Below are 13427 nucleotides of genomic sequence, written 5' to 3' on the forward strand. Positions count from 1 at the left end.
TAAAGAAGAAGGATCTCGTACCCTTTGGGACAGTATGGATGAACCTGGAGAAAATTATGCTAAGTGAAATAAACCAGGCAGAGAAAGACAAACATCACATGATCTCGCTTATATGTGGAATCTAAAGAACTTAATAAACTGATGAACAGAATAGATTCAATGACATGGAAGCACAGATCAGACTGACGAATGTCAGAGGGATGGAGGAGGGTGGGTGGGTGGAGGGGGAGTAACCAAAGAATTTATATGCATATATGCACAACCCAAGGGCACGGACGATGGTGGGAGAGGAACTGGGGAGGGGGGTGGGATGGGGTGGAATGGGTCACTGGAGAGAAAAAGGGACATCTGTAATATTTTAAACAAGAATAAAATTAAGAAAAACAAAAAACAGAACAACAGAAATAATACAATCTGAACAGAGAAAATGGGGGGTGGTGGTGGTAGGAAGAGTCTCAGGGTCCTGTGGGACTATAATTAAAGATCTAACATTCATGTTGCTGGGGTCTGGAGGAGTGGAAGAGAAGGGTGGGGCTGAAAAAATAATGGCTGAAAACCCCCCAAATTTGACAAAAAGGCATAAGCCTACAGATTCAAGAAGCTGAGCAAACCCTAAGACAAGCCCAAAGAAAATCATGCCAAAACTCATCATAGTCAAGTCTAAGAACCAAAAACAAAGAAAAATATTAAAAGCACAAAGAAACAACACCTTGCCTATGGGGAATTTTTTTTTTTTTTTTAATGATAGCAGATTTCTCATCAGAAACCAAGGAAGTAGCATATTTTTCAAGTGCTGAAAGAAAACAATGGTCAACCCAGAATTAGAAGGATGTTTTCACTGGATATACAGGGTGTCCCCCCAAAATGTATATATACTTTAACAGCTGATAGGTCAGCTGTTGAAAATGAAATGTATTTAAATAAACACTGCCTTTATAATTATTCAAAGTGTGTGTATACATTTTTGAAACCATCCTTCAGTAATAAAGGGGAAATTAAGACAATGTCAGTTGAAGGAAAATTAAAAACATTTATTGACAGCTGACCTCTAAAAGAATGGCTAAAGGAAGTTCTCTAAACAAAAAGGAAATAATAAAAGTAGGAATCTTGGAACATAAGGAAGAAAGAACACTGTAAAGAATTAAAATATGGGTAAATACAATAGATTTTCCATCTCCTCTTGGGTTTTCTAAATTACACTTGAAACAAAACTTATAACATTGTCTAATGTCTCTCTCAACATGTAGACAATTATATCAAAAATGGGGGAAGGTAAAGGAACATAAAGGGAGGTTAGGCTTCTACATTTCAAACTAGTAAATGTGAACACCAGCAGGCTGTGGGAAGTTTCATGTATACATAATGCAACATCTAGAGCAACCACTAAAAGCTCTCTATACAAGCAGATACACTCAAAAAAACTACAGATAGCCGGGCTGGTGTAGCTCAGCGGTTAGATCGTTGGCCTGTGCACCTGAGGGTCATGTTTGATTTCTGGTCAAGGGCACAAACCTAGGCTTGATCCCTGCCCCCAGTCGGGGCACATGTGGGAGCAACCAATCCATGTCTCTCTCACATCGATTTTGTTCTCTCTCTCCTCTCCCCCCACTCCCTTCCACTCTCTAAAATTCAATGGAAAAAATATCATCACTCCTCGGGTGAGGATTAAAAAAACACAAAAGAAAACCAAATACTACAAATAAATCAAAATGGCATTCTAAAAAAATGTTCAAGTAAGGCACTTGAAGACAGGAAAAAGAAACAAAAACAAACAGAAAACAAAAACTAAAAGCCCTAACAGAGCTACAGGGTGGGCATAGCTACACGGCAGGCTTACAGTTGCTTGTATGGAAAATAATACAATAATTACTAAATAATAATACAAGAATAAACTGTTTTGCATGCTCACAACTGTAAACCTACTTCTGTCCCACCCTGTATAATTGCATTAAATGGAGACAGTTTAAACACACCAATTAAAAGATAGACTGACATCAAAGCAGACATCAGAATGTCAGATAAAATAAACTGCAGGGCCAAGAAAATTAGCAGGTATACACATTACATAATAACAACCTGCCAAGACACAGGAATCCTCACTGTGTACGCACTAGATGACAGAGCTGCGAACTGTGACGCAAACACCGACAAACTGAACGGAAACAGACAGTCCCACAGTTAGTGTCAGAAAGTTCAACACCACACTCTCAAGTACAACTGTCAAGAATGACTTGACAGGAAGTGGGTAAGAGTAAGAACCAGCCATGAGTGGGCTGAGGCAGTCAGGTTCTTTGTGTTCAGAACGGGAACTGGAAGACAGAGACTAGCCATCCATGCAGGGCTCTGAAACCGAAAAGTCCTGTAACAGGATCACAACTGGGCCCTTGGCAGCTGAGGTCACGAGGCAAGTAGCAGAAACTGTCAGGTCCCGTCTGTGAGAACACCTACTGGGAAAGACTCCCTCTATAAACTAATTTGGGTGGTGAATGGTTTCTGCTTCCTGCAGCCACCAATCTTAACATATGCTTTTAAAAGGGAACTAATACGGTACCAGATTTCTCTGCATCATAATTTGCTACAGCCCTGTCCCTATCCTCCTGAAGTTTAAGACAGCTATCACCTGAACAACCTAACCCTCATCTCACTTCATCACTCCCCTAGGTCAGTGAGACTAGAGTTGGAAGGGAGGGAAGGAACACGTCTCCACTATGGATGGTGACAAATGAGCCCACTTGTGCAGGACCCAAGCTGTCTACCACAACAACAGCTTCCACCCACAGAGGGTTCCAATGCCAAGTATAGGGACCTGGAATTTATGGATGAGGGAAGGCCCTCTTGAATATAAGTTCATAAATAATCTGGTACTTGGAATTCATTCATTCACTTCTCTTTCAGAGGGAGTGAAGGTATAGGATGTATAAAGGGATCTCAATTTCTCAGGGCTAAGGGTTAGGGACCCCATCTACTGACTCTGGCCCAGCCAAGAGTCCTGCCACGACAGCAGCAATCACTGCAGGCCTGGTGGACGTAAACTGAAAAGGGTCACATGAAGGCCAAGCCACCATCCCCTCACCTCCTGGGCTAACCTCCACTTCTGGGAGCATCTCTGAACCCCAGCAAGTGCAGAGGAGAACAGACACTGGCAGCAGGCTGCCTGGGTACTAGTCTCACTTCTGCCACTTCCTGTTGTGTGCCTCAGTTTCCTCACCTGTACAAAGGAAATTATAGTACCTACCTCATGGCAAAGGCGCCAGCGAGAATGAACACAGGCATTACCACAGTATCTTAGCCTTTATTTTCTGAGCCACTTCACTGGGTTGTTATCAGAATCAACATGAGAAGTCAACTGGAAACAAGCTGGAGCGATGCAAAGTTGTTTTTATTTTAATTGTTTTTGCTAATGTAAGAACAGAACCGTTACAGTGGCTCAGTCTATAACCCATCCAGCCCAAGACTGTTCTTGTGGGGGGGCCAAGAATAGACAGGAGGACCTCTCACACAGGGCATCAACATGCCTCTATCATCCAAGAATCTAACCAAAGTCTTCCTGCTCCTTCTATGTCTTGGCCAGTAGTATCCCTGTCTGAGGTTATAGACTCCAGGTCTGCTATGTGATGGGTGGAGGAAAGCTTCCTTTTACATTTCAAGCAGTGTGGCTGAAGACATGTGGAAGTGGGAAACATGACTCTATGGACTTCAACTTCTCTCTGTAGCCTGTCCCTCCGAGGTGAAGAATCTGTGTCCTCAAGCTCCCCTTCTCCAGTCTGGCATTCTTCAGTGTACAACCCAAGCCTCAGGAAATCATCCATGGGAAGCACACTAGGATGTACATAAAAGCAGGAAGGTGTGTTGTTCCTCTGGCCCCAGCACACACCAAGTCAGCATTTTCTAGGAGCAGCCCTGCCAGTGCCATTTAGGATGCACTCCTACGTCACAAATGGCTGTTCAGGACCCTTTGTCTGTCCTAAATGATTCCTAAAAGCTTCATAGTCTCACACAGTCCTATTGTCCTCGGGCCTGTTGGTATATTATTCCACCTGTAAAGTTATCAATCCCCTGATCCATGGATGCCTCTTTCAGATTTCATATCTTCTTCAAACTTACTAAATCTTCCTGAATTTCAGAAAGCAGTTACCCACCAGCTGATGCAAGAATACAGAGTCATCCTGTGAGTCACCACTGAGACCAGCTCTGCAGGAGTCAAGGAGGGACAGTACGATGTTTATCCACTCCTATCATACACACACCCCAGATCTGTCTTGTCAGACTCCTGCACACTGTGCAACCCTCCTGGCTGCCACTCGGACGCAAAAGTGACACTCCTGAATTGAATGCAGGTGGCCTGGGTTGGATATACGCTGCACATGGGTCAGGCCCCCGGACCACAGTTTCAGCCATGGCATGCTGTGGGCCCTCCCTGCCTACAGATACTGAACAGAGTCCCATTGGGTTGCCTGACTCATCACTGTAGCTGGAAACATTCTAGAGTATGGAAGGAAAGGGAGGCTGCTGTGGATGACTGATTCTAAGCCAAATCTAAAACTACCTTTGCACAAAAGTATTGTGAGGAGGGAAGAAGGGACTCTCAGCTCCATCTTCAGCGATTACTTGTCCAGGAATCTCCCCTTCCTGGGCTCAGGCTGGTACCAAGAGCCCTGCACAGTAGCATCAGCATCAATGATTTTCCCACTTCTCAGCACAAAGGCAAGTCACATGGGATAGAAACAGATACACTGAAGCATGGCCTTCATAGTCTTGATGCCTAAGCTTTCTGGGACGGCCCAGATGTTTCACCTCCAAGCACTAGAGAGACAGATTTGGAGGGTGAGGCTTTCTTCCCCAACCCTGCAAATTCTTCTCATCTCCAGTTGATCAGCAGTTCCTTAGGTACTAGAGGCAAAGCCTCAAGCCCGAATCCTTTTCACCGCAGGACTTACTGACACATCCTTGAAGCTACTTCATTTGCTGTTCGTTGTTCTTCTTCGACCTTTCTGGACCGGCAGGCTTTCTGCATATAGGAACTGCCCAAGCCATGATAAAGAAAAGAAAGGGGCCAGATTTTGTCTCCTAGCAACTGCTGCTCTTCACATGTACAGTGGCCCAAGGGGCTGAGAGATGACAGCCCAGTTCTCTCTGCCCTCTCACGGACCTGAAGTTAGGTATTCTGTCTCAGCAGGTGACTCTGATGTGGCTCCTAAGAGGCAGTTGCATGGGCAGCACTCTCCCATGCTACTAGTGAAGCAGCAGCAATGTCCAGAACAAGCCCTTTCAATACTGACCAGTTGGTTGGTGGGCCAGGATGACCCTGGTCCTCAGCAAAGGGCTCGAAACCTGAACTCCCGCAGCCCTGGACCACATAGACATCTCCTCCCAACTTGGCACAGGGGCAGTACAGACTTCCATAAGGAGCTCCTTCATGAAATGCAGTAAGCAGTCCAACACTGCTGCTTAGAACAAGTCCCAGCTAGTGCTGGTGATCCGTGAATGGCCAGACCTGCTGAGGAGCCTGCAGATTCTGGGAACCAGATCTGTAGATGCTGGAGGACGATGCTCCCCTTGCTGGCACGATATCACTTAGCCTAACAGTTTCACAGGACCCAGAGGCCCAACCCCGAAGACAGCTCGCAGGGAGGCAATAGAGTGTCTTAAAGAGGTCTTCAGACAAGTGGACAGCTCAGCAGGACAGCACATGTGCCCGGGTTCACTGCAGCAGCCATCACCAACCTGGTAAAGGAGGACCATCACACAGCATCTTCAGGGAGCTGGAGGCAGGCGCTATGGCAGGAGAGGTAGTGAACAAGGGTCAGAACTTTGCCAGGTTAACACATCTGGATCCTCTGGCCCCTCAGCCCTCTCCTGAGACTTTATACCAAAGTGATTCTCAATAGGGAAGAAGCTGGGTGCTCAGGACATGCATTCTAGCAGCCAGTGGTTCACAGAACATGGACGATGCCCTCAGAGACCCCGCCACGTTCTAGGGCCAGTGACCATGTTCTCTGAGCCTCCTTTCCTCATCTGTACAATGACAGCACCCACTCCCCAGGTGCTTGTGAAGTTAAGTGAGACAATCCGCATAAAGCACCCAGAGTGTAATACCTGTTTAACTACAAAGATAAGCTCTTATTACACCATGAGGACAGGAAAAAAATGCAGGAAAAGGAACCAGGTGAATGTTAAGGGTGACACTGCTAAAGGGAAGTTTTCCATACTTGTTCTGACTAATCATCTTTTAGGTCTTTCTGTGTTTTAGGTGTTGTGGAGGGTGCCCTGAATTGTTGAGCCCTGCAGCTCAGGAAGAATGAAGCAAGGTGGCCTTTTCTCACCAAGGCCTCCCACTTCTCTAGACTTCACCTTTGGAAAAGCAGTGAAGAGGGGAGGATGGGGGCGCAAGAGAGGAGGAATGAGGAAGGTCTGATAGTCAAAACTGGAGAGGATGAGCCTCCCAAGTGCTCACCCGGCCCAGAGGTGGCTGTGCACAGATGCTGCCTGTCTTGGTTAGGAATACACCTGGAAATGGCCAACTCCCCAGGGGTTGCCACAGGGTCACAATGTGGCCAGAGAGGTATGGTGGGAAAGGGGGGGGGGGGGCTGGGCCGGACACACCCCGTAACCACAGACAAGGACTCAGATGCAGGCACAGCAGTCTCTGTCCCCACTTCCCCCTTCAGCTTCTCAGCTGTGAGGAGTACACAACAGTCCAGCTCAGTGAAGGAAACATACTGCAAGAACCCATCAGTGCCAGAAACAAAACAGATGATTTGTGCTTGAACAGACCTTAGAGAAGTCTAGCTGGTGCTCACAACTACTTTTTAAAAAAACTCATTCTATCCATAAATATTGCAGTATGTAACCCAAAAACAGAAAAGCGTTATTTTTTTCAAACTTTTAAACACCATCATCACATGTAAAAAGGTTAATAATTCCTTAATATCAACAATTACCCAGTGTTCAAATTTCCAAATGTCTTATAAATGTCGTAAATGGGTGGTTTGTTTCTCGACCCTTAAAAATTCATCTTCTAAAGCCTGAGGAGATTCTGAGACAAAGCCTGCTAATCCCACCAGCACAACAGTCACCACCTCACTAGACTAGACGAGAAGACCAAAGCTCAGAGAGGTTGGCTGATTTGCCCAGGCTCACACAGCTTGTTTAAGACAGCGGGCTGTCCACAGCCCAGTTCTTTCCATGGTATCATACTGTCTGGCAGTCTGAACACTATCAGGTAACTGTTAGAAGCTTTCAAGTCAGCAAGTCTGAATCTAATAATACCTCCTTTGTAAGAAAAGAATAGCCATCAGAACCCTCCTAGTAATTACACACCCATTTTACTGAGATAAAAACTAAGCTCTCAGTTAATTCCCTCAGGTAGAAGTCAGATGTTATCTTTATTCTGTGCTTCCATTTAGCCAGGAAGAGGGTTCCCAAAGACTCTTAATCTCATCTCCATATCAACTAGCTCCCCAGGCCACAGCAAGCCCAAAGGACCACCTAACAGAGAGGAGGGCATCATGTGGTGGGGACCTGGTTCTAGTTGTGCCTCTATGTGGCATCAGCAAAGGTTAGAACTACCTGAAAACAGGCCCAACTGTTTAGAGTCATTTCCATCAGACCATCAAGGAACTGGTCATTTCTGTGCTATAGAAATGTTTTGAAATATGAGAAAAACATAAAAATACTTTTCACTTCATTCTATAAGGACAGAATTAGTACCTTTATACAACTGGACAAGGAAAGAACACACACAAAAACAGGGGTGATTAAAAGAAAACTATAGGTCAATCTCACTAATAAACACAGAGGCCAAACCCCTAAGTAAAATAAAAACAAGTCAGAAGAGTGCTTTTCCTCTGTAAGCTTGGCTTCTTTCCTTCTATTGTGTTTTGTTCCTTTTTGATAGGGTCTTCTTTCCTATATGTGCAAAATAAAAATAAATTTGGGCATGTGTAAAGAAAGAGAATAGGACATACTGGGCAAACTCCTAAATCTGAAATTTAGATAGTTCAATATTAGGAAATCTATTAAAGTAATTCATCATTTTAACTAATTACAAGGAACTATTTATGCTCATTCATCTCATTTGATTCCAAAAGGGAAATGGGCAAAATTCGCAACCCATTATTTATCAAGGGAAAGGAAAAGGATAATGATGATATGAGCAAACTAGAAACACCACTGACACTTCCTCTGCTGGGGGCCCTGCATCACCAGACACAGCAGAAAGCCAGGGCACAGCAGACGCTCCATGGTATAGAACAGGCCCGCGTGTGCACTGCAATCTAGAATGTGAGAGCAGCAGATGTCAAATGAATGAAGGATGAATGGACTCATCTACAGTTAGATCCTTATCTCACTTAGCATATGAAAATAAATTCCAAAATAAATAAATAAATTCCAAGTGGACTGAAAAACTAAAGGTAAACAAACAAACATTATAAGAAAACACAGCTTCAGTATGGGACGAAGGAAAAGTTATAGAGCTGGATGGTGGTGATGACTGCACAATAATGTGAGTGTGCTTTATGCCACTGAATTGTAAGCCTAAAAATGGGTAAAAATGGTAACTTATGTCTATTTTACAACAATTCTAAAAATATAAAAAAGAAGAAAATGAAAAAAGATTATACTCTTGCAATGGGAAGAGCATAAAGGAAAAGATCTGAAGACTTTACCATATAAAAATTTTTAATGTCTGTATGATAAAAGATCCAGAAACAAAAATTAAAGACATGCACTTAATAGTTCAATAGAAAGAAAAAAGCAAAAAAAAAAGCAACTGACTAGAATAAAGTATGTGCAATTTGTATAATAAAGGATTAACATCAGAATATACAAAGCTGCTATGAAATAAACAGACGTAGAATATAACCGGCAATTCATAAAAGACATACAACCTCATAAATAATCAGGAAAATGCACATTAAAACAATTTCACTTTTCACTTATCATCGATAAAATTAAAAATACTGATTTCCACAATTGACAATGGTATAAACAAACAGATATTCTCATCACTGTGACTTGACTTATATCAGCAAAACCTCATGAAGAACAATCAGCAGCTGCCAGGTGGTAGATGCACATACCCTCCACTCACTGGTCTCCAGCCTGTAGAAACCTCTGGGAGGTAAACAAAAATCATGACGAGGGTGTCCACTGCACCATTATTTATGATATCGAAAAACAAAACATAACCCAACTCTCTATCAGGAAGTGGTAAAACTCGCTTTCTTACATTCCCCTTGTTAGGGAGCCACTGACAAGACATAGGTAGTCTTCCTGTAACACATCATGTGTTTTATAAACAAAGGCTAGTTACACAAGTCCATATTTTGTGATCTCACTTTTGTCAAAAAGTAAAATAAAATGATATACTTGGTATAGAAAGAAAAATCTAGAAGGATGCATATCAAGCTACCAACAGTGGATATCATCTCTGGGAGTGGTATCATTGGAAATTTACACTTTCTGAGTTATATTACTTCTGTAATGTTTGAATTATTGAAAATAAGCACAATCACTTTTGTAACTGAAAAAATAATAAAATAATGAGAACAACTCCACCTCTCTGCAGAATGGCAGGGGGCTGGCTATGATCCCAGTGGGTGCTGGGAACAACCCCTGTGCAGAGGAGCTTCTGGTCCAGTCAGGAACTGTCCCCTGCCAATCGTGCCCAGCCCCCAGCCTGAGGCACAGCTGGTATTGGGAATGTCAGGCCCAGGGCCAGCTTCTGCCATGGCAGCCGGCACAGCACCGTTCCTGCATGGAAGGCCTTGATTGAAAAGGTGGGCACTGAAGGAAAGCACACTCCACACTGGGTACAAGCAACTGTTCTCTTTAATCTCTGGCCTTTGGGTGGCTCTCAGATCACCATTTAAGATTAGAAACATTTCACTGGAAAAGATCATAAAAGAAATCAGATCAGCTGAGAGGAATTGAAGGTGACTCCTGGGTAAGAGCTATAAAAAACCTTGTTGTGCCCAAAAAAGATGGCAATAAGTGCCCAGATCTGGAAGGGCATGATGCCGGAAAGCCTGTGCCACAACTTCTGCATGATAAACTTGAGTGGAGAGGAGAAAAGGAATGGACAGGGAGAGTAAACCAACACACGAAACACCAGGCCCTGCGACACACGGGAACACTATGTGTTTAAACTTACAACAGACCAGAGTGTGTGACAGGAAAGGAGGCCCAAAGAGGTCCATGACTTGCTTAAAGTTCCAGAGCTACAAACCCTGATTTGAACCTGATCTGCCTGCAAGCCCAGTGCATTGAAATTTCCCAATGCTGGAGCCTCTCTCCTCCACCTTCCCAGGCAGACCCACCTGTGAGTTGGAGTGGCACTCCTCAGATGGGGCTGCTCCTGGGCCCATGGGGCTCAGCGTGGTGATTCGGCTTGGTTGCCCTCGGAGGGTCAGAGTAATGGTGGTAGGGACCTTCAAACCTGAGAGAGAGAGAAAGGTAGGTTTTTTGGTGACATCCCCACTTTCCTTTCCCGAAGAGTTTCTCCACATAACACACCTCCCTCGGTCCCCCACTTTGGCCTCTTCCCCAGCTGGGTCATCTATGTCCTATCAGTCATTCTGAAGGACAACAGAAAACAGCCTGTGTTCTCTCAATCTCTCTGGGGGATGGACCCCCACAGATGAATCCCTGAGGGTCAATGCCAAGACCCTGGTTGAGTTCAACAGCATACCTTGCCCATGTGAGATGACAAGGTCCTAGGGGAAGATCCCATGTCTGGGAGTCCCCAGGGTTCTCAAGAAAGACTCACCTGATGCTTGGTTAGAGATCTGAGCCAGGCCAGGGAGGCTGCTTGCCAACTTGGCGAGGCCCCCATTGGTCAGCAGCTGGTGGATGGCTGTAGGCTTCCCACCAGGAGTGGCACCCAAGGAGGAGAGAGTGGTGGCCACAGGAATGGTACGAACAATGGTGCTGGTGCCCGTGGTGATGGCACCCAGGCTCTGTATTGGGGTGGGCAACTTCACACTGGTGGCCTGTGGGACACACAAGCCCAGGTGATCAGAAGCTATTGCCCAACAGCCACATTCGAGTGTGGCAGGCCCACAGCATGTTATCAAAGGCTGCCATGTACTCAGTGCCCAACACATGCAGGGTTCCCTCCAGGCATTCCACACACAGTATCTATTTAGTCCTCAAAACAGCTCTGTGAGGGAGGGACTATTATCCTCATTTTACAGACAAGGAAACAAAGAGAGACAGACGTCAAGAAACCTGCCCAGTGTCACACAGTAAGTGATAGAACCTTAACCTTTGATAGCTCCTACCTGGGAAGTCAGAGGCTGTCTGTCCTTGACCCAGTCTCCCTACCAAAACCAACCAAGCTGAGGAAGCCACCTCCCCACACCTGCCCCGCCCAGAGGAAGGCACCTGCGGGGATGGTCCCGGGGAGGGATTTGCTGGGAGACCAGAGGTCTTGCTGCTGATATCCTGCAAGCTGAAGCTGAGGCCTTGGAGGAGGCTGCTGGCTGATGTGGCCCCTAGGAGATGATATGACAGGCATCAGCATAAGGTCCACCACTTATGTGACAGCAGTCATGCCCATCCACCCTCAACAACCCAGTCAACACTGTGCGTGCTCTTTCCCGCGGACATTCCAAGCTCTCAGAGGAGGCCCACAGGGCTCCCAGCACACCTGGTGAACGTCCACGTGAGGAAGGGTCTATGCAGATTCCTTCGATTCCTTCTACATGTCCCAACTGCTCCAAACCACCCATTCTACATTTTGGACAGTTTTAGGAAAACCAGAAAGAGCGTGAATACCACTTTTCAGAACTCTAAATTCCCTCACTTCTTTCTAGGGAAGAGAAAGGACTTTTTCTTAAGAATTTAATCTTCACCCGATGACATAGAGAGAGGAACGGAGGAAGGGAGAGAGGGAGAGAGGGAGAGAGAGCAAGAGAACGAGAGAGAGCGACAGAGAGAGAGAGAAAGAGAAAGAAACATCAATGTGAGGGAGAAACATCCATCAGGTGCCTTCCATATGCACTGACTGGGGATCGAACCTGCAACCCAGGTATGTGCCCTGACCCAAAATCAAACCGGGAACCTTTTGGTGCATGAGACGATGCTCAACCAACTGAGCCACTCCAGCTAGGTGAGAAAGGACTTCTTAAGCCAAAAGAATTCCAAGCACCTGACTTACACCTCACTTTACACACAGCCCAGTGGCCACAAAGCAAAGAGAAAGGTCTCCTTGAAGGAGGGCGCATGGCTTGGCCCTGCTGGGTTCAGGCAACTAGCCTTTCAGTGTCGGGTGGGGGTGGAGAAGGTGAGGAGACATGCACAGGCAGAAATGTCTCATTTACTAATACCCAGCATGGCATCATTTCCAGTTTTATTCAATCTTAAAAACACCAAAATGAAACCTAATACCTATATCTCCCACCAGCAATTTCTCATTACAGTATCGGAGGCATTGCCTGCAGACTGGGATGTTTACTCACTGTACATATTAAGGCCAAGATCTTCATGCTCCTTGAAGCTGATTCCAGCTTCTTGTAAAACTTCCCTGACAAGCCCAAGACCTCAAGGAGTATCCTCCAGATTCAGCTCCAGGCTGCTTTCCCAGGACCACCCTCCAGCAGCTGCCCAGACTCTGCTGGGAGGTCAGGATGCTGGGCCCAAGATACCTGGGAGGGAGCTGCTAGGAGAGGTGGCCACCAGGCGGCTCTGGAGTGTGTGCAAGGGACTGGGTGTGGCGCTGCTGGAGACCACAGGGGAGGCTGGGCTGGCTGACACACCTGCTTCAGAAGCACTAGACCTGGACACAAAGACAGGAGCTCCATTATCCAAAGGTTGGAGGGGTAGACCCTGGCAACATGGGGAGGGGCCAGACTGGGGCCCAGTAAGGATTCAGCAATGGACCTAAGGCTTGAACATTTGGTTTCTTCATCCCACCTTCTAAATTGGCCACTAGTCCTTCCAGAGTTCAGAAGAACTGAACTCTGAGTTGGCCCAAAAGAAAAACAAAGATCCCACCCAAAAAGAAGTCACATTCCAAAATTGACAGAATCCAGAATTCACCATCTTTCCAAAGCAATAAGTGGACCAGAAAAAAAAGGTGAAGAGGAAGGGAACAGAGCCAGATAGACCACCAAATGGACTTACTTGGTTGTGGTAAGGAGCCCTGTGAGCTCCTTGGCCCCTGTTGACGCCTGCCCCAGTGTCATCATGATGGGCTTCCCTCCCACGGCTGCAAAACAAAACCCCCAGGCTGCCGGTCAGTCCTATTTGGCTCACCTTTCAGATTCCACAGCCAGGCTAAATGCAAGATACTATGGACAAAGACTGGAAGATGAAAAATGCAGAATGATATGAGAGCAGGAAGAGTTGGAGTTATTTTTTTCCCCTTCTGTTTTCTAAACTTCCTGGAATATTTTATTTTTAATTGAGATAAACCAAAAAAA

General features: G+C 45.6%; 1 protein-coding gene across 7 annotated transcripts in view; it reads right to left on the reverse strand.

Moving 5' to 3' along the window:
- Positions 1 to 3358: 3358 nt before the first annotated feature.
- Positions 3359 to 13427, reverse strand: part of KANSL3 (KAT8 regulatory NSL complex subunit 3) — a 36960-nt gene continuing 26891 nt past the window's right edge. For 4 of the 7 annotated variants that reach the window (XM_081156880.1, XM_081156883.1, XM_081156882.1 and 1 more), the window contains 6 exons: positions 13129 to 13213; positions 12651 to 12781; positions 11389 to 11498; positions 10772 to 10994; positions 10323 to 10441; positions 3359 to 5775 (listed from right to left, as the gene is read on the reverse strand). In XM_081156880.1, coding sequence (XP_081013006.1) covers positions 5755 to 5775; positions 10323 to 10441; positions 10772 to 10994; positions 11389 to 11498; positions 12651 to 12781; positions 13129 to 13213 — 689 coding nt within the window. In that variant the 3' untranslated portion in view covers positions 3359 to 5754. Of the gene's footprint in view, positions 5776 to 8661; positions 9118 to 10322; positions 10442 to 10771; positions 10995 to 11388; positions 11499 to 12650; positions 12782 to 13128; positions 13214 to 13427 lie in introns of those variants that run through there. The other 3 variants (XM_081156878.1, XM_081156877.1, XM_081156881.1) reach the window with 2 other exon arrangements.

Source organism: Miniopterus schreibersii (assembly GCF_964146895.1).
Source record: "Miniopterus schreibersii genome assembly, chromosome: 13".
NCBI classification, from domain to species: Eukaryota; Metazoa; Chordata; class Mammalia; order Chiroptera; family Miniopteridae; genus Miniopterus; species Miniopterus schreibersii.